This window comes from Fukomys damarensis, unplaced genomic scaffold (genome assembly GCF_012274545.1).
Source record: "Fukomys damarensis isolate Sample0158 unplaced genomic scaffold, DMR_v1.0_HiC HiC_scaffold_22, whole genome shotgun sequence".
Lineage (NCBI taxonomy): Eukaryota > Metazoa > Chordata > Mammalia > Rodentia > Bathyergidae > Fukomys > Fukomys damarensis.
In genome coordinates, this window is record NW_022900934.1 from 15,280,811 (window position 1) to 15,303,414 (window position 22,604).

Here is a 22,604-nt window from a genome sequence, read left to right on the forward strand (position 1 = left end):
ACGGCCACCGACCGGCGGAGGTCCACCGAGCTTCGGCAGACGGAGCGGCGCCGGGGCGCACGCTGGGCACCATGGCACGGGCACCCGCCTTCGACAAGCCCAGAGTGAGCACGAGCCGGGGCTCCCGGTCTGTCTCGTGGGGGGGGCGGTGCTCAGCGTTCTCTGCACAAGCGCACCGGGCTCCTGCTGGCGCTCTGACCCCTCGGCTCGGCCTCCGCTCGTCCCTGGGCTGCTTAGTGAGCCACCGAGAGGCAGGAGCGTCCAGGACCCGGAGGCGCCCCTGACCGGCCTCCGGGTTCTGCTTCTTCCCCGACTTGGCTCCTTTGGATGTCAGCCTCGTCCACTGCCTCCAAGTAGCTGTGTGATCCTAAGTGGGGCCTTGACGTCTCTGAACTGAGCTGTAAAATTTGGCCCCTGAGATCCACATCTCTAGGTGTCTGGTGTTGAGTCCGGCACATAATGACCTTGAACATTATGATGGCTTTGGGAGCCCCAAGGGCCCAGGTTGGGGATGCGCTCATGGGAAGAATCAAGAACCGTGAGCCGGAAGGGAAAGTGGCTGGGGTGAGCAGATCTCGCCCCTCCCTCAGACTGGGGCTGGGGTCCTGGCCCTTGGGTCACAGTGGGGTTCGCTCCGGGTCAAGCCGCAGCCACCGCCCTCAGGAGAGCGCTCCTGCCTGTCCCACCAGCTGTGGGCGTGGAAAGGGCAGTGCGGGAGAGTCCCGGCCCCCGTGGCTTGCTTTGCGGCCTGCAGATTCTGTCCAGGGATGCGTGGGTCCCTCTGACTGGCCACTTAGCTCCAGTTCAGGTTCCGTTTGCTGACCAATAAAAGAGGATCATTTCTTTTGGTAAAAAGGAAAAAGGAATTATTCTAAGCCAGCTTCCAGGAGATAGAGGGGCCCCTTTTCCTCAGATCACCCTCCCTCTGTATACAGGGAGGAAGGGGTCTTTTACAGTAAGGAACAGAGGGGAGGGGACACAGAGACTGCAGATCTCCACACACTCTCTCTCAGCCATCCAGCTCTTGCTCCTCTTTCTGGGGGGAAGGAAGCTGGGCCCCGTCTCCTAGGGCAGAAATCTGCAAATTCTGTCACTTCTTTTGGGCTGAGGAGATGAGGTGTTGGTTATATGCACCTGAGGAGGAAGTTCGGAGTAGTTGCTTGTCTCTAAAAGATAAAAATCTAACTTTTACTGCTCATGTAACTTGCAGTTTCACCAGGAGTCCACCAAGCACAGGGACTCGGCCAATAAATGGTACGTGAGACCAGGAGGCCAGAGGGCGGGGTCGGCTGCAGTCAGCCTCAACTTATCCCTCTAAGAAATAGGTGCCAATGATGATGGGAGACATGGAAAATGTTAGAATCCTGGGGTTGGGGGCGCAGGTCTGGACCCCACTACTGGTGCTTCCACCTTTTTGCCGTGTGTGCTCTGGATTCCCTCTGCCCCTGGGCAGGGACAGAGGAGCCACCTCGTCCTGAGGGGAATCCTGAGGCAGCAGGTGAAGCCCTTTGACCAGGGAGTGGAGTGGGAGAAATGGGGGAATAGTGGGTCACACGGTCACAGATCTTGCTCTGGGCACTGATTGGCTCCTTGCGATACTTTCCTAACAGCCCTTGGGGGAGGCCCAAATGCTTTGCTACCCAGTTTGGGGGCCCTGTCCAATCCTCTCATCTGATTTATTTGCCCACCCTCTGGACTTGTTTCCATGTTTCGGGAACAGGGAACCACCTGTGTGCATGAGTGTTTGGATGCTAAAAACTAATCCTGAGGGCTGGGGATTTAGCTCAGTAGCCGCCGCCTGCCTCACAAGTGTAAGGTCCTGAGTTCGATCCCTGGTTCCAAAAGGGGGAAAAAAAAAAGTCATCCTGACAGGCGAGGTAGTCAACTGCCACGTCTGAGGTGTCACAAACCTCATGTCTTTGGAAGGAGGAAATGATGCTGGCAAGAGAATTGGGAAGGAGGAGCTGTGACCAGAACCGGCTCCTGGGCTTTCTGTGGGTAGAGAGATAGTAAGTATTTGTGGTCAGATAATGATAATCAGTGTAACTATTAGTATCACTGGCTGAAGCTTACTGAAGTTGGTTGTTTTGTGCACACGCCCAAACATGGTAACTACAAGAATTCATCTGATCCTGGCAGTGACCCTGTGGGGTTGCCAGCGTCATCCCCGTGAGACAGACTAACTAGGCCCGAGATCACACAGCTAGGAAGTAGCCAAGTTGGAGTTGGAGCCTGGAGGGGCTGACTTCAAAGTCCCGTGCCACTGACCATCTCTGGAGCTGCTTCTGCCGGAGACTTGGGTATGAAGGGGCCAGGGCCCAGATGCAGATATTTCTTCTGGGACAGAGGCCTTCACTGGTTCCTTAGCCTCTCATACTTACACTCACTTGCAGCTTCTCCTACGTAGCTGCTTTAAGAAGGCAGGTGGCACTTTTCAAACTTTAATGTGCATTCATATCACCTGCCTTTGAATGTTGAACGCACTCTGATGGAGGAGGTCTGGGTGGGGCCTGAGCTGCCGTTAGCAGGCTCCCAGGTAAACCGTGCTAATACTGCTGGCCCTGAGACAGGCCCAGACCGTGGCTTACCCTGTGTGATTGTGTCTTTCCAACAGAAGCTCCCTGAGCACTTGTTGGGCACTAGAGAAGGTGGAAAGGGGTGGGTGGGTGGCTGGTATCACTCTGTCCACAAGAAATGTGCCGAGAATCCTGAGGCCCTGTGTCCTCAAGAGCAGTGTTATAGTAATAATAATAATGACCGTGGCTGTCCTTCGAGTGGTCCAGAGTGCAAGTCCCTTCAGTGATTTATCTCAGAGAAGAAAAAGCAGAGACCTAGGGAGGTGAAAAGGTTTGCCCAAGGCTACACAGGACCGAGCGCCCTGAAGTAGTGAACTGGCTCAGGATGGAACAACTGCTTCTAAGCTGTCCCTTCCTCAAGCAGAAAGAAACTGGGGCTAACTGAGAACCAGAGCGCTTCTTTCTCCTCTGGGGCTGTTCCCTCTTGCTACATACTTTCCTAACCACTTTACCTCTCTTCACCCTTTCGCGTTCGCCGCCGTTGTCTGTTATCTTCATTTACATATGAGGAAACTGACTCAGAGTGGGGAGGGAAGTTGGTAGAGTCACGTGGCCAGAAAGCAGCAGATAACCCCAAACTGATGTGATGTAGTTAACTGCTTTGCTAATTTACCAGTCACTTTTTGTGAAGGACGAAAAAAAAGCTAAACTAAAAGACACCCCACCAAAAAACCCCGAACAAACAATGGATGACGTGAGGAGAAGTTCCAGGGAGGGCAGCAACGTGAGCCAGTGCCTTGCTTCAAGCAGAATGGAGTTGAATCCCTACTGTGGTCAGGCAAGTCCTTAGGTGTCTGCCGTCTAGGATGGGATGGAAAAAGTCGACATCGTGGTGGGGATGGGCATGTGGCTTCCAGCGTTTTTTCTCTAGACTTGCAGGAAGCAGTGGGCTCTGCAGGCCCTCAGATGTGCAGGCCTTCCTGAGGCTGTGGATTTAGCTTCCCCACCTGCAGGGTTGCTCTTGGTTCTCACCTTCCGGAGACAAAGCCCTGGCTTTATCTCACTGGGCTCTCAGTGTCTTTCAGTTCCCAGAGCCACCTGTTGAGACAAACATGCCCCTGGGAGAGCCTGCGTTACCCATTTGACTCACAGGGCAGCTGGGCAGGGGGAACACAAGAGACTGGGTTTCCTGGAAGCCTTTTGTTGGGCAGAGAGGGAGGAAGTCAGAATAGGAGGCAGGGAGGCCAGCCAACCTCTTGATTCCACACTGGCCTCAGCACCGTAGAGACTGGGAGGGTCCGTGCAGTGACACCGGGGGTGGGGAAATGGCGCTGTGCTGAGACACTGGACAGGAATGCTGGGAGGTGGTTTACACTGCTCCCAAGTCACTGAGGCCCCAGAGCAGCTGTGAGGGCAGGTAGCCTCTGTGGTCCTGTTGACCAGCAAGGGAGAACAGCCTAGAAGTTTGAACTGAGGCCCTAGGCCGGGCCTTCTGAGTCCAAATCTCCCACTTCCAGGGGTGGGGGGACTTGAATCAGTTAATTGCACTGTGCTTCAGCTCTCTCTTCGACGTGGCAATTATACCCATGCCTGTGTCATGGACCCCAAGTGCAGGTTCAGCAGCAGTGGCTTTACCACGGCTCTTACTCATCCTGCTTACAATTTCCCATCATCCTCCTGGCTCCTCAAAGTGAAGGATGCAGGGAGCTCATGGCAGGGTGAAAACTTTCAGTTTTAGGGTTACACAAGTACTTGGCCATGGTATTCATTAGTCTGAGACACCCCTTAGTCTCTTGTGACCAAAAGCAAGTTCTGTAATCTCCCTGTCCCTCAGTCTTGTCCCTATAAAGCAGGGATAACTGCACAAGTTCCTAATCTGCTGCCCAGTGTGATTTCCCTCAGCCAGAAGACGCATCTTACATGTGGGAAACTGCTGGGGTGGCTTGCAGCAGTAGCACAGAGCTCATTCGGGCCCCAAGACAGCAGGAGACACTAGGAAACTGCTTACCCACCTCCATTCTCTGCCTCAGCTGTAGGAGCCCAGATGGGGCTGAGCAGAGAGGGCTTCCTGGAGGAGGTGGGGCTGTAACAGTTTGGTGGCCTAGGACTGCTGTTTCCTGGCCTCATCCTGAGAAACCATAGGGGTGTAAGGCACTGGCCCCTGGCACCACCAAGCTCATTGCCAAGAGCAGGGCCAGGAAGAGGGCGACCATGGCTCATCCGGGCTCTGGTTGTGGTGCTCAGGGTCCAGGGGCTGGTCAGGCAGCCCTGGCTACTCTGCCCCTGTCTGGGTTCTCTGCCAGACCCAAGACAGAGAGGTCAGCCCCTTCCTCACAGCAGGCAGGAGACCCAGCATCGCTGAAGCCAGCACTTGGCCATACCGACAGCACATTCTGCTGTGCCAGGAGCTGTGACAGGCACTGAGGACACAGTGGGATGACACTGACAAGGTCCCTGCTCTCTGGAAAGTGCTGGTGGGGGAGACAGCTGTGTTGCACAAGTGAACAAAATGTCAGTGGGGTAAAAACCAACAGTAGCATGCTTGGAGGCCAGCAGATCCCAGGGCAAAACTTTCTGACTGGGTTTGTCTGGGAGCCAGGCAGCCCTGCTCACCCTCCAGCCCTTGAGAACCTGAGCCAGACCTGGGAGAATCTGGCCAAGGAGTCTAGGACCCATGTCCTCGCCTGGCCCTGCCCCCAACACCCATAACCTGAGCTGATGCAGGGTGTGAATGCGCTGCTCCAGGCCTCACCTGCCTGACATCCCTCGAGAGCCAGGACTTAGTGTGTTTCCCCAGTTCCCAGCACGCAGCAAATACCTGTCAGTCACTGGGGCTGCTTCCTGTTCGCATCAGCCCTGGGAGGATTTCCTGCTGTTCTGAAGACTCCGGGTCAGCTACGGGTCAGCCTTGAGGAGAGCGAATACAGAGCGAGGGCATGAGGCTCCTATCCAGAGGTCAGGAGGCCGGGTTCAGGCTTGGCATGAGGGCTGGGGTGGTTCTGTGTGTGGCCCATGAGCAGGATTTAGGCTCCACCCTCTCTCCACCACCCAATCTGTGTAATCCTGGGAAGGTCCCTGAACTTCGCAGAGCTGAACGGGGCAAGTCCATTGCCATGTCTGCAACAAGGGCTTATGTGTACCTTGCCAAGGGGTCAAGAGTAAATAACATAAAGGGACTGATGAGAGCAGGTAGCCCTCTTATTAGCTTTGCTATTGCTATATCTGAAGTGAGATAAAATTTAGTATAGTGGTTAGGAGCTCAGGCGCCAGCCCCGGGTTCAAATTCTGATCCCATCACTGAGTGACTCTGGGTCTTTAGATATTTCTTTAAGCCTCTTTTTCCTCATCTATAAAATGGGAGCAAAGTCCCTCCTTGGTGGTGAGGATGAAGTAAGACATGTACGTGATAGATTCTCAAATGTTAGACACCCCGCTCTTCCTTCTCCTGGAATGGAGTCAGGAGAGCAGGATCCCCGCCTTGGTTTCCCACCTTGGCCCAGAGTGAGCAGGCTTCTTGGCAGGTTTCTGGAAGGTTCGGTAGAACCCTTACCTGAGCTTGGCCTACCAGTGAAGATGGCTCCTGCCTTCATCCCTCCCCCAAAATGTGTCTGGGTGGCCACAGACAGGACAGACAAGGACTGTGGGGCATGGAAGGTACTCTGCGACGTGCAGCTTGCTGTGCCCCGTGCCCAAGGCTGCACATGTCCTGCCCGCGCTTTTGGTCCGCATCCGGACACGGAGGCAGTGCTGTCTTCTGCTCAGGCTTCCCTCCCGCTAGCTCTCTGCCTACCGGTGAGGAAAAGCTTTTTAGAAGGCTCCTCTCCTATTCAAAACGCTCGCGTGGGAAACGCTGTGCTGTGGCCCCCGAGATGAGATCCCTGGCCAGTTCCCAGCCTGCTTGTGTGGGACGCCCAGCGCCCACGTCCCTCCCACCTGGAACCGCCCTCCTCTTTGTTTTCGCTCCTGCCCGCCTGTGACTCCACTTCTATCCGTCTGCTCCTCCACACCGTCTGCTCTGGACACACTGCGTACACGGCTGCCCTCGCCTGTGTTTTTCCTCACAGGTCTTGGGACACAGCTCTTGGCCTCGTGTCTCACCCCAGTCTGGGACTCCGAGCACAGGAAGGTGTTCGGTCGTCCGGGACAGGCTGCTCTGTGCTGCAGGACCGACATCGGCCGCAATGGTGAGGGAGCTGTTCTTGCTCATGCCCTCGTTCCTCGGTCTCCAGTGAGGTTTCTGCTTGTGGTGGTCACTCAGGACCCAGGCAGGCCGGACAGCAGCCACCCTGAACATCGCTAGCTGTTGGCCAGAGCAGCGAACCGAAGGGTGTCTTGCCTTGGCATTTAAATCCTTTCCTCAGAAGGAGCCTTGCAGACCTGTGGGGCAAACAGCCACCTCCTGGCCTCAGTGCCTCTTTCCCCTGCTCTCAGGCCTGGTTTTGCATTCTATACCCTCCCCCAACTTTGCTGCCCTTCTCTCTTAATGTCTACCATCCCCACCAATGTTTATTTTCTTTGTTTTAGTCCTGGAAATTAAACCCAGGGCCTCGTACATGCTAGGTAAGTGTTCCAATATTAAGCTACATCCCCAGGCCTTTTCATTTTATTTTGAGATGGGCTTGCTAAGTTGCTGAGGCTGGCCTCTAACCCGCCATCTTCCTGCTTCAGCGTCCAAGGTGTCACCATGCCTAACTCCACCAGTTTTTGGTCCTGATACGAGGGATCAACCCACGGGTACTCTGCCACCAAGCTACATCCCTAGCCCCTTTAACATTTTATTTTTAAGACAAGGTCTCATGCCGGGCATGGTGGCACACACTTGTAATCCCAGCACTTGGGAGCCTGAGGCAGGAGGATCGCTATAGAGTTCGAGACCAATCTGGGCTATACAGTGAGTTCCAGGTCAGTCTCAACTACACAGTGAGACCCTGTCTCAAAAAACAACAACAACAACAGCAAAAGACAAGGTCTCACTAAGCTGCCTGGTCTTAGCCTCTCTATGTGCTGGGATTATAGGTGTGCACAACTGTACCCGGCTTCTACCCATGTGAACAGACAACCAAGTCACTCCACCTCACACTCCTCTTCACCCAATACCTGCTGCCCCTCCCACACATTAGTCCCACATTCAGGAGTAAAATTCGTGAGAGGACAGTTAAAATTTTCTGCATTTTCAAATGTCCATTTTTGCCTTCCTCTTATATGGTCCTGGCCCTACTCAGACCTCTGAAAAGATTTTCCGGGGCACTGGCTTTTAACTTTCACTGCATGTTTAAAAAAGAAAAAAGTGGAGTTGACAAAGCAAACAGACCAGGACTGTGGATGTAGCTCAGTGGTAGACACTAGTGTAGCCTGCACAGGGTTCTGGGGTCAATCCCCTTACCTCGAAAACACAAACATCCCAGTGAGCGTCTGGTTCCACCCCCAGTGAGTGTGATTTAATGTCTGGGGTGGGCCCAGGCATTGGTGCCTTTCCAATGCTTTCTTGGTGCCCCTAATGGACAGCCGGGGTCAAGAACCACCCCAGGGTCCCCAGTGCCTGTGTTCTTAGACCAAGGGGCATCTTTCTGCCCTACTGCCCTTGACCTGGCTGGGCCTGGCTGTATAGATTTCCTGGGGCTGTTGTAACAAAGTATCACAAGTTGGTAGCTTTCTGTTCTAGAAATATATTCTCTCACAGTTCTGGAGGCCAGAAGTCCAAAATCGTGGTCTTGGCAGGGCCGTGCTCCCTCCGAAGGTTCGGCATCCTCTGTTCATTACTCTCCCCACCTCTGGCAGTACCAGGTGTTCTTGGCCTGTGGCCACATTACTCCTGTCTCTGCTTCTGTGGTCGTGTTGCTGCTTCCTGGGGTGTGTGTATGAGCACATGTGTTTATGCCTCTGTGTGTGTGTGTGTGTGTGTGTGTGTGTGCATGCGTGCAGTCTCAAAACTCTCTCTGCCTCTGTTTTGAGGATGCAAAGTGTCATCCAGACTCCATCTGGATAATCCAGAACAAACTCTTCCTCTCAAGATTTCCAGGGGTCACATCGTTTGCCATGTAAGTTTATACTTCCGGTTCTGGGAATCAGGCTGTAGATAGCTTTGGGGGGCCCCACTCCTCCCTGACATCTGATGGCCTGGCTTCTGCACCAGGCACCCCTGTCACCACACCTCCTGGCCAGTCTCCTCCAGCCTCAGCCTCCCCTGCTTAGCCACTGGGCCTTGGCCTCGCCTCCCTTGATGTGCACAGCTTCAGGCCTCTTTATGTCCCCTGCCTGTGTCCAAGGACAGCTCTAAGTGCTGATGTCACTCTGTCGCCGCTAAAGTCAGTCAGATCCGAGGTCCTCTCTCCCACATCCCAGTCCTTTGTCTCCCTTTAGGGCTTGGTATTTTTCCAGTGTTCTCTGTCTCAGGCTGTGGGAATCACCCCCAACCTGAATCTAACCAGGAATGTCATCCTTTTTCCTTTTCTTTCTTTCTTTTTTTTTTCCTGAGGTACTGGGGATTGAACCTGTGGTCTTCACACTGAGCTACATCCTGTCCTTTTTAAAAATTTTTTATCCTGAGACAGGATGTTGCTAAGTTGTCCAGGCTGGGCTGAAACTTGGAATCCTCCTGCCTCAGCCTCCCCAGTGCTGAGATTATAGGAATGTGTCACTATACCTGTACATTTATTGATATGACACTTGCCTGGTGGCTCTCCCCTTCCTGTACTCTATATGGTACAGGAATAAGAGTCTGTCCCTTTTGCCTACCTCTGTGTCCCTAGCACCCAGCAGGGGCTCCATAATTGTTTGTCAAATGAAAAAGACTTGTAGTGGATTCATATCTAGCATTTTGCTACATGTGCAGTGCTCCACAGCCATTAATGTCATTGACTGTCACAGAGCCCTATGGGGTATGCTATTCCCCCATTTGACAGATGAGGGGACCAAGGCACAGTGAGTCAAGTGACTTTCTCCGGGTCACACTGGGAGTGAGTGAAGGAGCCAGGATGCTGGCTTGGTCTAAGTGATGCTCTAACCACGATATGACTCCGCCTCTTTCACTGGGTCTCCCCCTGCCCTGGGAGGGTTAAGGATTGGCAAAAGGTTCTGGGAGATGAAGTCACTTGCCCCAGGTCACACAGCTGGTTGGCAATTCCCTGGGCTGCAAGTTTCGGTGTTCCAAGCCTAAGAATATGTTGAGAATCCAATAAATCTTTGGCCAAGTGGGAATTGAACTCATGTTGTCAAGGAGCCCAACAAATAGCTTGACCCTGAGCCCGGGAGTAAAGACTGCTCTGTGCCTTGTCGGCTGGAAGGTTGCAGGAGAGATCCGACTACTCCACGGTCCTGCCCACAGGAAGCCTTGGCATCTTCTCCTTGCCAGCCCCTGCTGTTGCCAGGCCCGGCTTCCTCTGCAGGGGGCAGATCCTGCGGGTGCCCCCAATGACCTGCCTTCCCAGCCAGGCAACCAGCTTCCGCATCCGGGTCTCTCAATTCCAGAAATGGTCCTGCTCTCGTGGAGATAATAGCTGAGAGTTCTCTGGATCTCCCCCTGGCCCAGGAACGGGCAGATGGCAAAGTCCCTTAGCCCACATTCTTCCAGCACCTGCTGTGCTTCTCTTAAAGCTCACAGTAAATATTGTGGCCAAGAGGCAGGGTCAGTTTCCCTTGGGCCACATCTGTCCACCTCCCCATCTTTTAAAATCCTTAACATGTCTTGTTCCTTCCTCTCGGAGAGTCTGCCCTTTCCAAGCTCCTCCTCCTTCACCTCTTTCTCAGTCTCCTTCATGATCCGCTCCTCTGGCCACCTTCTCCTTGGGCCACTGCCCTGCTCTGAACCTGATAGTAGCCTCCCTGTCTGTCTGCACACCACGTCCTTTAGTAAGGGCTGTAGTAGGTCTTGGGTAAGGAGAGGTGCTCTCCTATTGTTGTGGAAACTGAGGCTCAAAGAGGTCAAGCATTTGTTCTGAGATCACACGGCCAGCTCTGGGGCTCAAGCCACTCCTCAGTTGTGGCTGAGAGCAAAGGTAGGGAGTTGGTTCCTTGCTTCCCTTATTTGGCAACCATGTGGCTTTAGACAAGATGCTTAACCACACTGAACTTCCACGTCTTCAGCTGTGGAGGTAACAGTTGGACCTGTCCCATGGGTGAGGAGCAAGGAAGACCCTGTGTGGAACTTAGTGAAGTTCCCATGGTGAGTGTCCCAGGAAATGGCAGCTAGTGGTCCTCACAGCAAATGTTAACGTTGACCCCCAAGACCCCTCAGACACCCGTGGGCATCTCTTTCTCCTCTCTGGCCCCTGTAGGTGGAGCTGCACGTCCACCTGGATGGAGCCATCAAGCCTGAAACCATCTTGTACTTTGCCAAGTAAGTCCAGCTGCCTGCCCAGGGCTGGGTGGAGTGAGCAGCTCCTCAGAACCCCGGGGTCCCTTGCTTGAAGGGCCCCAGCCTCTTTGGGCGGGAGGGTAAGCATGGGGCCTGCCTATCCGGGAGATGGGCTGTCCCTCCCTCCCTGCCAGGGGTTAGTGTCCCGCATTCAACTCTACCTCATCTGGAGCTGGAAGGACTCGGCTCTCCCCCATCGTCTTCAGAAGGTCAGCTCTGACCCCAGCTGAAACATTCTTTTCTGGGAGCCAGGATCCCTCTGGGGGTCCTGACACCTGCCCTTCGGGGGGAATTGGTGATCCTGGGATGTTTGTCCTTAGCTCAGAAGCATCCCTCCCCAGCTCCCTGAGAGAGTTCTGGAAAGTACACGTTTCTCCTTCTCCCTGCACTTCCGGCAACCTTTTCCTGCCCTCAGCAGCTACTGTTGCACTAGTGGAGTTGTGCAGCGTGAGCTCATTGTCACTGACCGTGGTCACACCACTTTCTGGGCTTCACCTGGGTTAACTTAGTGACTCCTCATGCCAGCTTTTGGGGCCAGGCCGCTTGCCCCACCTGCTTGACAGAGCCGTGACGGTGGGGTCATTTCACTCGCCCAGGGAGCACAGGGCAGAGGTTTGAGCCCAGGAGGTGTGGCCTGAGTCTGTGCCCCCAACCGTTGCCCTGCAGCCAGAGGTTTCATGAAGTAGTGCTCAGCTGAGGCGTGCACTGTAAACGTCACCTGATGGTAGCGTTATTGAGCAGCACCTCCTGGCTCAGGTGAGGAGCTGAAGCCTTGGGCCTTATCTCTGCCTGTCCTTTGCCCAATGGGAGCCAGCAGCTGCTGCCACAGGGCCCCTCGAGGTCACTAGGGTAGGACCATTAGATGGTATCTAATCTTGGGGTGTTGATGGGTCATGGAGCACTCACTCATTAGTGGGAATAAGGAGGTGACAATGTCCAGGGCGGGTTGGAGGACAGGGGAGGGAGCTGCCAGCACGGGCCACCTCAGTGGGCCTGGACAGGGGGTGTGGCAGGTGCCCCCTGGAGTTTGCCCTGGAGTCCTTGGGCAGCCAGCTCGGTATATCGGCACCCACAAAGATGCTGGAGGGCCAGGTCAGCAGCGGGCAGGGGAAGAGAGGAGAGGAGTCCCTGGCCTGTGGCACCCAGGGACCTTTTTTCTGTCTCGGTGACTGTTCTCGCCATGTCTTGTTCCTTCCTCTCGGAGAGTCTGCCCTTTCCAAGCTCCTCCTCCTTCACCTCTTTCTCGGTCTCCTTCACGATCCGCTCCTCTGGCCGCCTTCTCGGGTCACTGCCCTGCTCTGAAACTGTAGTAGCCTCCTGTCTGTCCGCACACCACGTCCCTCTCAGACCTCCTCCTCTTCTGACTACTGGGCAGGAGTCGGAGCCATTGTCTGTGGGCGTAGCAGACCTCTCATTCTCCTTCGGAGCTAAGGCTGGAGGCTCAGTGGGCGAGCACTGAGGGGCTTTCTATCCTTTGTGTCCTAAGATGCAGCAGAAGCTCCATCTTGACCATGGGGTCTCACAGGGATCCAGGCCTGACAAGGCGCCACAGCTGGCTGACTGGCAGACTGATGTGTGCCAGGGTGACCTCATGAGGTCCAGGCTGCCAGATAAGGAAGGGGCGTATGTAGGGTTAGGAACAGGCATTTATGTAGGAAACCTTTCCCGGCACATGCTGGCCAAGTGCTCTGCTACTGAGCCACATCCCTCCCACCCAACGCAGGAACATTCCCTTTTTAATATTGCAAGGACGCAGTATCTTCCCATCTCCTTGAGTTTCAAATTCTCTTCTCTGCTTTGTTTCTTCAAGGTGCCTTTTGTGCAATTTTGTGCCCCATATAAGGAAGTGTTTCTTTGCCTGTCCCTTTTATCTTAAAAATGGAGAAACTGAGGCCCAGGGAGGACATCCCTCCCTGCCTCCATGAACCAGAGCCTGGCCAGGATGGGAGGAGGAGGCAGGGCCGTGTGCAGAGGAGGAAGCCACGGAGCTGCACCCTGCTTCCTGCAGCCCAGGGCTGCTATTGAGGAGAGGAAGGCTTCAGGCCAGAGGGTGTCTGTCAGAAGCAGGACTTGCTGAGTGTCACCCTGGTCCAGCCTGTGTCAAGGGGTTGGGGAGGGAAGGGACAGAGCTCTGAGCTGGGGGGCTGGCTTACCAGGCCTGCTCCAGAGCTGGCTGCCAGCCCTCTCACAGCACGCTGGGCTGGGGGGCTGCTTCGGTGAGACCGAGAAAGAGGGTGGAGGGGATGTCCTGGCGCCAGCCCGAGGCTCAGGAATTGTTATGCTGCGGTTAACGCCCGGATCTCCGCTGACTGGGCACCAGACCAGCTGGCTCTGCATACTCCCAGGGCTGAGGAGGAAGCTTTGGACCTGCCCTGACAGTTGCCTGACACTTGTCCTGTCTGTAGGCATCAGCAACACGTGCACACATTCACACAAAGGGACCCCTGCTTGTCCCCTTTGCCGCCCTTGAAGTCTGCTGACTTGTCATGACTTAGGCCCAGCAGGTCTCAGAAGGACCACATCCTGGCTACACAGGCCCTGGACCTCAGTGTTCTCATCTGTCCAAGGGGAAGAACTGGCTAGAGAGATCCCACATTTCCTGCTGGGGCTTTGGTCTGTCCATCCTTCCCTGTTAGGCCGTCGGGATCCTCCCTGAACTGTTCCTTTCCCCTCATGGTTCTGTTCCAGGAAGAGAGGAATCACCCTTCCAGCTGACACAGCGATAGAGCTGCAGCAGATCATCGGCATGGATGAGCCACAGTCCCTCCCTGAGTTCCTGACCAAGTTTGAATACTACATGCCTGTTATCGCGTGAGTGATCCCCAGCCCTCAGCTCCTGGGACAGCAGCGATTCCTGTGACCAGGACTAGGCATGGGCCTGGCCCAGGGTTTTCAGAGGGCACTGGAGAAGCTGCATGGCTCTTTGGGAGTCTGAGATTCTGACCTCCCCAGCCTCAGGCCACCATTACAGACGTTAGCTAAAGAGCCCTTTGGCCTGAGTAAACTGAGGTCCAGAGAAGAGCCCAAGGCAGAGCAGGGCATGGACCTGAGTCTCCTGTCTCCCCAGTTCGGGGATTCATATTGTGAGGGGAGGGGAGGCTGAATTCTTGGGTGGGGAATGGAAAGGGCAGCAGGTCCTTGTACCCAGGGCTCTTGGAACACTTGCCTGCCTTCCTTCACGTTCTGCTCAACATTTCGTTTCGGCCCTTTGTGGTGGAACCTTCCGGCCAGGCAGAGTCAGAGTCCACTAGCAACTGGCAGATCAATTTGTGCCTTGCTTCTGGGGCGAATGCTCAGTAGAAACAGTGAAAATACTTTTAGCCTTTGTCTGCTGTGTTCTTAAACACTGGCCTAGGTGAGGTTTATGACATTTATCTAGCTCCTTTGTCCTTGTGATGACCCTTTGAGGTGGGTGTCAGAGAGGGTGACTGACTAATCCAAGGTCACACAGCAGATAAGTCAATGAGTGAATCCTAGGTTCCTTTAGCCCAGTACCATTGGATTTAGCTGTGTCCATTTATTATTTCTTTCCCTGCCAGTCAGAGGTGGGTTTCATACGCGAAGGATTGGGGGCAGCCTCATTTGCTCCCAGAGCTCCCCAAGGGCCTTGGATAGAGAAAGAAGTCTCCAACCCCTTTCTTCTCTCCCCAGGGGCAGCAGGGAGGCCATCAAAAGGATTGCTTATGAGTTTGTGGAGATGAAGGCCAAGGAGGGCGTGGTATATGTGGAGGTGCGCTACAGTCCACACCTGCTGGCCAACGCCGAAGTCGAGCCGATCCCCTGGAAGCAGGCTGAGTGAGTGACAGCCCTGGTGCGGGCTGCGCTGAGGGTATGGCTGGGTAGCCCAACCCTGAGACCAGAGATGCTGGTCCATGGCCACATCTGGTCCACGGCCTCAGAAAGATGGGTTAACTCAGCCATAAGAGTGTGGCTCCCGTCCCTCCTTACCTTGGAGTTGTTTCAGGTTGTTGTTGTTTTTTTTTTTTTTCCTGGTACTGGGATCGAACTCAGGACCTTGCACTAGCAAGGCAGGTGGCGGCACCACTGAGCTAAATCCCCGGCCCTTCTTGGGATTATTTTCACCCTGGGCAAGCGTACTTGGCTGTGCTTTGGAGCCCTGAGTTCTGGACACAGGCCTGTTGCCTGGGAATGTTAGCACTTAACCAGTGATTTCTAAAGGTCCTCTGAACCTCGCAGCTGGAGTGAGTCTAGCCAATTCCTGCTCCCCTGCCTGGACACCCACAGATCCGGAAGTAATAGCACCAAAACCCTGGCCTCACCTTCAGAGCCAGATTCTGACCCACCTGGGAGTGGGAACCATACAGGACCCGAGCTCCTGAGAATGGATCTGACACCACCACATGCTGCCATGTAGAAGTGCCCAGGCTTGAGGGATGTGCCAAGGCTTGGGTCATCTGTCCCCCCAGAAGAACTGGGTCAGTGGGGGCAGCTCTTCTCCCTTTGCTCAGTACCATTTCCTGTCCCTACACAGAGGAGACGTCACCCCCGACGAGGTGGTGAACCTAGTGAACCAGGGCCTGCAGCAGGGGGAGAAAGCCTTCAGGACCAAGGCCCGGTCCATCCTGTGCTGCATGCGCCACCAGCCCAGTGAGTATGATCACCAGCTGCCCAGCTGCCTCTGGCCCCGACCTGCTGGCCTGGCTGTGAGGCTGTGCCTGACCTGCCCATGGTGTCCCCTGAGCACTTCAGCCTGCTCCTGGGGCTTCCTGGAGACACGGGAGGCCTCTTGGAAAGGCTCTGACCTCTCTGGTGACACTCTCAACAGCCACATGGCCTATAGAAAGTATAAAACCAAAGGAGCCTCAGCAGTCGAAAACTATCCAAACTATCCAGTTTCCCAGTTGGCCCACAGAGCCCCTACATAGGTCTGAATTCTGGGGTTGCTGAGGGCACTGACACTCATCACATTCCGAGGGCTTGAGTTTCTTGTGTCAGACCCCACTGTGTGACACTGGGCAAGTCATGCCACCTCTCTGAGAATGGCACAGGAGAATCATTTCCTCTAAGGATCGGGGGAACCAAAGCCAGAGGCTGCTGCCAATCTACATGCCCGTTTGGGGCAGCAACTTGTGCGTATTTTCTGTAATCCTTGTTGTAGCCTATGAGGTGGGACTACCATTGTTTAATCACACAGATGGGGAAACTGAGTCAGAAAAAGGAGAAGCCTCTTACCCCTCTGTCAGGGAAACACAAAGTTGTGGTTTGAATGGTCCTAAACCCTCTGTTCATCCATCCTATGTAAATAAATCATAATAACTTTATGGCTTCAGGGTATATAATACATGAGTAATACCCTTAGCAATCCCAGCCTGAGTTTTAAACTCCATTTCCTTATCATCTAGGTAGGGGAAGCCATCTTGGGAGCCGCTGTAGGCATCAAGTGAGGAAACAACCCATGCGTCCCTAACTGTGCCGGGTTCTGCCCTTTGTGCCTCACTCTTGACCTTGGCATGGCCTTGGCTTGACCCTGTGCTACAGTAGTGGTGGCATCCCCGCTGGTGAGGGAGCGGTCTGAGGCTGTGTCCAGAGTAAGTGGCCAAAGGCCACATGGCTAGGACATGGCAGTCAGGTTTTGAACACTAGACACTGAGCTGTCTTGCACTGGGGGACATGTGATAGTAGGGGGACTGAGAGGCCCTGCTCCGCTGTGCTGCTGATAGAGCCTTGGTGGGGATCTTGCCACAGACTGGTCCCCTGAGGTCGTGGAGCTGTGTAAGAAGTACTGGCAGCAGACTGTGGTGGGCATCGACCTGGCTGGTGACGAGACCATCGAAGGAAGCAGCAGCTTCCCGGGGCACCTGGAGGCCTACAAGGTGGGCCTGTGGGAGAGGGGAGACTGGCACACGGTGAGCCTGTGGGGGGAATTACCCCAGACGTGGAGCACAGGGCCACCTGAGTCCCCAAGTATGTCTGGTTAGATCTGGGGGCTCAGAATTGGGTGCAGAAAGCCCCTCAGGCTGGAGATTTAGCTCAGTGGCATGGCATAGCACCTGCCTGGCAAGGACAAGGTCCTGAGCTTGATCCCTGGTACAAAAAATAAAAGCCCCTGAATTTGGGGTACAGTGATGGCAAACCCATAATCCCAATACTTGGGAGGCTGAAGCAGGAGGACGATGAGTTCAAACCCAGCCTGTCTCAAAAGAGAGAGAGACTGACCAAACCCCATATGATGCGGTGTGTGGTGTTGGGGCTCTTGTGTTTGAGGCTGGATCTGCTTGATTTGCTGTGTGGCTGTGGACAAGACTGTCTTCTCTGGGTTTATTTCCAAGATTCCACACTTCTTGTTTGGTATCTGTCCTATTACTTAATAGGAGCTTCGGCTTCCTGAGCCATAAAATGTGGTAATACTCATGACTGTTGGATAACGTGAGCCATCTCAGAGCCCGACACATAAGAACTATGTAGTAAGGGACAGCTACCACTTAGGTCCTGACTGGGGCCAAGCAAGGCCATGCTGCCCCGGGCTGTTGAAGCAGCCTGGCCTGACCCAGGGAGAGCCCAAGCCTGCCAAAACTCAGACCGCAGTTGGTAAAGGTAGGGCCTGGCAGGGCTCTCCCCTGGGCTCCCTTGACCTGGCTCTTCCCTTTCTAGGAGGCTGTGAAGAGTGGCATTCACCGCACCGTCCACGCCGGGGAGGTGGGCTCTGCAGAGATCGTGCGAGAGGTGAGGGGGTACTGACCAACAGCCTCCGTACCCTGCTTCTTTGGACCGCTCCACGCACTTGCTGCCCCTCTGCTTCTCCACAGGCTGTGGATGTACTCAAGACGGAGAGGGTGGGACATGGCTACCACACCCTGGAGGACAAGACCCTTTACGACAGGCTGCAGAAGGAAAACATGCACTTTGAGGTGAGGGCCAGGGGCCTGAGGAAACCGTGCCTGGATGTCCCACCCACTCCTGGTCAGGCAGGTCTCCAGAGAGAAGCAGGCAAGCCCCGAGGGAGCGGCCAGTGGCTGCTCAAGTGCTAGGTGTGAAGAGAGGAGGCCTGGCCTGCCACACACCTGCTCTTTGCAGGTCTGTCCCTGGTCCAGCTATCTCACGGGTGCGTGGAAGCCAGAAACGGAGCACCCAGCCATCCGGTGAGTTCTGGCCCCTGGGACTTGATCAGTTCTGTTCCTGGGAAGCCCAGCATGGGGAGGGAGTGAAGGGATGAGGCACTGGCCCAGGCTGTGTCTGTTAGTTATGAACTCTACCTGGGGACTCTACTGCTGTCTCATCCCACAAATGAGACAGAAGCTCAGATGTGCTGTAACCTGACCAACAGGCCCCACCTACTAACCAGCAGATCTGGGGACCCTATAGCTCATTCAGCCACAGCAGAATGTCCCACTGTCCTGAGGGAAATGCCCACACTCCTGATTTTCCCAGCTCTGCCTCCTAGGCCTCGGGAAGATGAGTCTGTTTTGCCTGTGTGTTCTCTGCTCCACGTACCATTTTAAACTTTCCCCTGGAGGGCCTCTCCCATACCTACTCCCATCTTGCAGCCTAACCAGGGGCAAGACCCTTCTCTGTCCTCTGATAGAGCCCTGGGACAAGGTTTCAGGGTTTGAGAGGGCAAAGGTGTATTCCCCAGAAGCAGAAGGACAGCAAGGACTTGAGGTGACCACAGTCAAGTTGGCATGGGGCCCCCTGGCAAGCTTATGTAAAGGGAGGGAGCTTGTGCTCTGGCATTCTGACAGGGTCCTCAGGCTGACCTCAGAAATGCGGAATGTGTGGTGCTGGTGGCGATCCAAGTGCAGGTTCTAGGTGGGCTGTGGGTGCAAAGCCCATGGCCTAGAGAAAGTTTTAAGTCATCTGCACAGATACGATGGTTGAAGAAGGGAAGGCCCCAGAAGATGGAGCATGAGGGCCTAAGATAGAACCCAAAATGACAGTGGCATTTAAGGGCCAGGAAGAAGAGACATGTAAAAGGAAAGCCAAAAGTGTGGTGTCAGAAAAACCTAGGGAAGATGCTTCAAGAACAGTTAACAGTGTTGATTCTACACAAACAGGATGGTTGACGGGGTCCATGCCAAGAATGGCTTCCATGGTGTGTTGGAAAAGACTGATGGAGCGGCATTGAGGAATGACAGGGTTAGGTGCCAACAACTCTCTGGAGTGGTACTGTGAAGAGGAAGGCTAGAGAGAATGGTGGCTGGAGGGGATGTCGCTTTCCCAGCCTCCCAGAGCCCTTGTTCTCCCTGGCTGTCACATCAAGCTCCTCCACTGCCTTTGCCTGGCCCTGGCCTGGCAGGATAGGTGTGAGTCTTGTGTTGCTGATTAGGTGATTTTGGACAAAGCCTAGTGGGTTTGTGAGGATCAAAGAGGGCAGGAGTCAGAGGGCAGTGATGGCCATGGAAGGGTAAAGGAGGCTCTTCTCTCCCCATGCACCCACCAGGTTCAAGAACGACAAAGTTAACTATTCACTCAACTCAGATGACCCGCTCATCTTCAAGTCTACCCTGGACACTGACTACCGGATGACCAAAGAGGACATGGGCTTCACCGAGGAGGAGTTTAAGCGACTGGTGAGTGGTGCAAGCTGTTGCCCTAACTACCGGCCACGGGGCTTTGAGGCTTGCAGGTCATGTCTAGGCCCTGGAGCCCCAGGAGACCTGGAGTGAGCCTGGCAGTCAAGCCTAGCCAAGCATAGAGTCAGATGCCTTCCACAGAAGACACCTTGGTGCTGATGTCCTGACTGAGGGCCGGGTGATTTAGCCTTTGCTTGGATCGAGTGCACTGAAGGATTCCTCTCCCCAAAAAGATGTGCCTCACTGTGAAAATCTGCACCCTTCAGGCCGCGCCTAGATCCCAGGCTGAGCACTTGATCTTGGGTTATAATGCCGAGTCAGCTCCTGCAGGGGTCTCTGCCCACCACATCCCCTCTCACAAAGGGGTCTCCTCATACCCCTGCATCACACAGCCTTGTGTCTCTGCACCAGCACTTGCTGCCTGGTGACCTGGGACAAACCCTCCCTGAGCTTTACTGTTCATGTTCCATGAAGAGGATGAACTATTATTAGATGCCAAAGGCTCCCGTCCTCGTTGTCTGGTTCCATGTTGTCTGCTACACTGGCCCTTCTAGAACATCAATGCTGCAAGGTCCTGCTTCCTCCCAGAAAACGAGAAGGAAGATCTCCTCAACCAGCTCTACAGAGCCTACAGGATGCCACCTCCGCCAGCCACTGCCGGTATGTTTCTTTCTGGGCTCCAGTGGTCACCCTGCCCCGTCTCCTGCCAGCTTCCTATGTGACTTCTAGCAAGAGCCCTTCCTCCTGGACCACACCAAGGACGTGAGATGACTGCCTGGCTCCTGGGCCTGGCTGTGGCAGCCCCTCATCCGATTGGCTTATTTTCTGTGTAGTTGCTTTCTGGAGAGCCTGGCCAAAGGCAAGACTTTCCGTAGGCCAGGCCCAGCCATCTCGGCACCCCTGTGGCTTCCCAAAGCCAAGGGCAGGGAGTTGGACCGGGTCCTGGCCTTTTCTGCTTCTTCTTTCCTGTGTGGCCTTGGCAAGACATTACCTTGCTCTAATCTTCAGGATCACTGTGTGTATGAGTTCCTCTCTGGTGTTGGAGCTGTGATTTTTAGTGTCCTGGGGGGTATTGTGAGTGGCCTCATCTTTCTGCTTCTCTGACCTGACCAGCAGGGCAGGACCCTTGAAGATGGCATAGCCACCCCTGAGGCCCTCAGCCCACGGATGCAGCCCGCACAACTCTGTGGGATCAAGTGACACTTTACCTACATTCCTTCCTCAAGACCAGGATTTCAGGAGCTCCTGATGTGTATCATATGCATAAACCTGGGAATGACCACATCTTGCCTCTGACTGTGTGCCCTGCCGAGGGACCAAGGCCCTTGCCAAAGGTGACCATGAATCTGAAACCCTCCTCCTCAGGTGACTTTTGCTGAAAATCTGGTGCTCAATAAAGCCGCCAGCAGCTGGCATTGTATAGCCTGTGGTGTGTGGTACTTTGGTCTTGGCTGGTTGACCTGAGTGAGGTGGGAATGGAAGGAAACCCTAGGGCCCCCACACTCAGCAGCCTATTCAAGCAGCAGAGTCCAAGAGCCCAGTGCAGGCTGGGAACGGAGAGCTGGAACTTCCTAGTTGGGGATGAGAAAGTAGGGCCTCTTCCTCCAGGAAAGATGTTTCTCTGAAGGGGCTGTCCCCTAAGATGCCCCCTGCACTCTTGGCTCCTCCACTCTGGGTCTTAAGGCAAAAACTTTCCTCTCAGGTCCTCCAAACAGCTGGCTGGGTGAGAGAGTGAGATGGGAAGGGGGCTCATCAGATGCCGGGCTAGGAGTGGCAGCTCTCAGGACCCCCGGCTCTTCTCAGCAGCTCATGAAGGTCCAAGTTAGCGATGAAGCCCAGTGGACTATGGACTTAGGGAAACAATGCTCAGCCTCTGATTTCACTAAAGGAGAAATAATCTTAAACCAGTCACACAAATCATCAGCATTTATTTCCTGGGGCCTAAGTCACTTATCTTGGTAAAAAGGGCAAAGAATCGCTCTGTTAAGTTTTGAGCCCAAATTCCTTCCCTATAAATGGGTCTGTGAAGCTCCATGAGGGAACCTCAGAGCTGCATAGATGGTCAGAATTGAGCTTAAAATGGCTTTCCAAAATAAAAGTGAATTATCAGCTCCCTCCCTCTCTGCTGAAAAAAGGTTTAAAGTTTTTAAAAAGTTTAAAAGTGTTTTTGTTTGTGTTTTTCTAAAAAAGGGAAAGAAGGTCTTGACCTGGAAGGCTGGGGTGGAAAGGAGGGAGAGCGCTGGGACACAGTCCCTGTCCAGGTGGCCCACAAGAGGAGGGTCCCCTGTGGGCTGCTCACCTGGTCAGCAGGGCCCACTCTGAGCCCTGCACCAGCTGAATAAATAACATCCCGTGGTTACAGCGTCTTGAAAGTGTACCTGGGTGTGAACAGAAGGTAGTGGGAACGTGGAGCCTGTGGGTGTGGGCAGAGGACTTCCCAGATTCGGGACCACAGAGGCCTCAGTCTGGCCTGAAACATGGGCTCAGAGAAGAGACTGCTGGGCCCGTGCCTGGGCTCCCATTCTGGGATGGGGCACTTCCAGCCTCCAGAACAAGGTCAGACTCAAGATGAGGTGGTCCCACTGCTGTTCTCAGGCTGGTTGCTGGCTTCCTTGTCCGTGGTGCTTGCCTCTGCCTGTCCTTCTAGAGAGGAAAGAAAGAGGAATGGTTGGTTGTTTGGGTTAAGTCTCATCCTGTGTAGCCCAGGCTGAACTTGAACTCATGATCTTCTTGCCTCAGCCTCCCAAGTGCTGGGATTATAGGTGTTACTGCCATGCCCACCTAGGACTATGATTCCCCCCACACACATATTTAGTACTTGCACACTAATGTAGAGCAGAGAAGCAGGTCTGGAAGGGCCCAGCCAAACTGTAACAGTGGCTAGGTGCTGAGGAACAGAACAGGAACTGGAATAGTGGTGGTATAGCCAAAGGGAACTTTAGCTTGGTCTATCACAAGTCACTTTTTACTAGAGGAATGAATGCAATGTTGCTGGTATAATTAAAAGTCAACTAAAAGGATTGTGGATGGGTGCTAAAAGCAAGAGATGGAGGGTAATGAAAATGACTATGCAAGTTTCTTAGAGCGAGAGGGGAGGGGAAATGCTAAGTTCCCAGCACAAAGCAGATACTCAAATGAATGGTAGTTGTTCTTAGAAAAAGGAACTGGACCCCGACAGCTTAGGAGTGCCAGGCGGGACCTGAA

At 54.2% G+C, this 22,604-nt stretch overlaps 2 protein-coding genes across 14 annotated transcripts in view; one reads left to right on the forward strand and one right to left on the reverse strand.

Moving 5' to 3' along the window:
- Window positions 1–6: 6 nt before the first annotated feature.
- On the forward strand, window positions 7–20,817 carry Ada (adenosine deaminase). 11 transcript variants are annotated; one of them, XM_033767033.1, is made up of 15 exons: window positions 7–104; window positions 6,581–6,700; window positions 8,469–8,554; window positions 10,599–10,677; window positions 10,790–10,851; window positions 13,558–13,680; window positions 14,521–14,664; window positions 15,362–15,477; window positions 16,576–16,703; window positions 17,482–17,553; window positions 17,637–17,738; window positions 17,905–17,969; window positions 19,268–19,397; window positions 19,955–20,060; window positions 20,514–20,817. In XM_033767033.1, exons 1-15 carry the CDS (start codon window positions 72–74, stop codon window positions 20,528–20,530), a joined length of 1,383 nt encoding a protein of 460 aa, XP_033622924.1. In that variant the 5' UTR covers window positions 7–71; the 3' UTR covers window positions 20,531–20,817. The 11 variants fall into 11 exon arrangements, with proteins under 11 accessions (XP_033622924.1, XP_010629768.3, XP_033622930.1 ...); XM_010631466.3 differs by having other exon boundaries at window positions 20,517–20,817; XM_033767039.1 differs by lacking the exons at window positions 10,599–10,677; window positions 20,514–20,817 and adding an exon at window positions 7,041–7,076 and having other exon boundaries at window positions 19,955–20,506.
- Window positions 20,818–21,315: 498 nt separating this feature from the next.
- Pkig (cAMP-dependent protein kinase inhibitor gamma) overlaps window positions 21,316–22,604 on the reverse strand; it is a 40,558-nt gene continuing 39,269 nt past the window's right edge. For 2 of the 3 annotated variants that reach the window (XM_010631463.3, XM_010631464.3), the window contains one exon: window positions 21,316–22,043. In XM_010631463.3, coding sequence (XP_010629765.1) covers window positions 21,964–22,043 — 80 coding nt within the window. In that variant the 3' untranslated portion in view covers window positions 21,316–21,963. The remainder of the gene's footprint in view (window positions 22,044–22,604) is intronic. The other variant, XM_010631462.3, reaches the window with a different exon arrangement.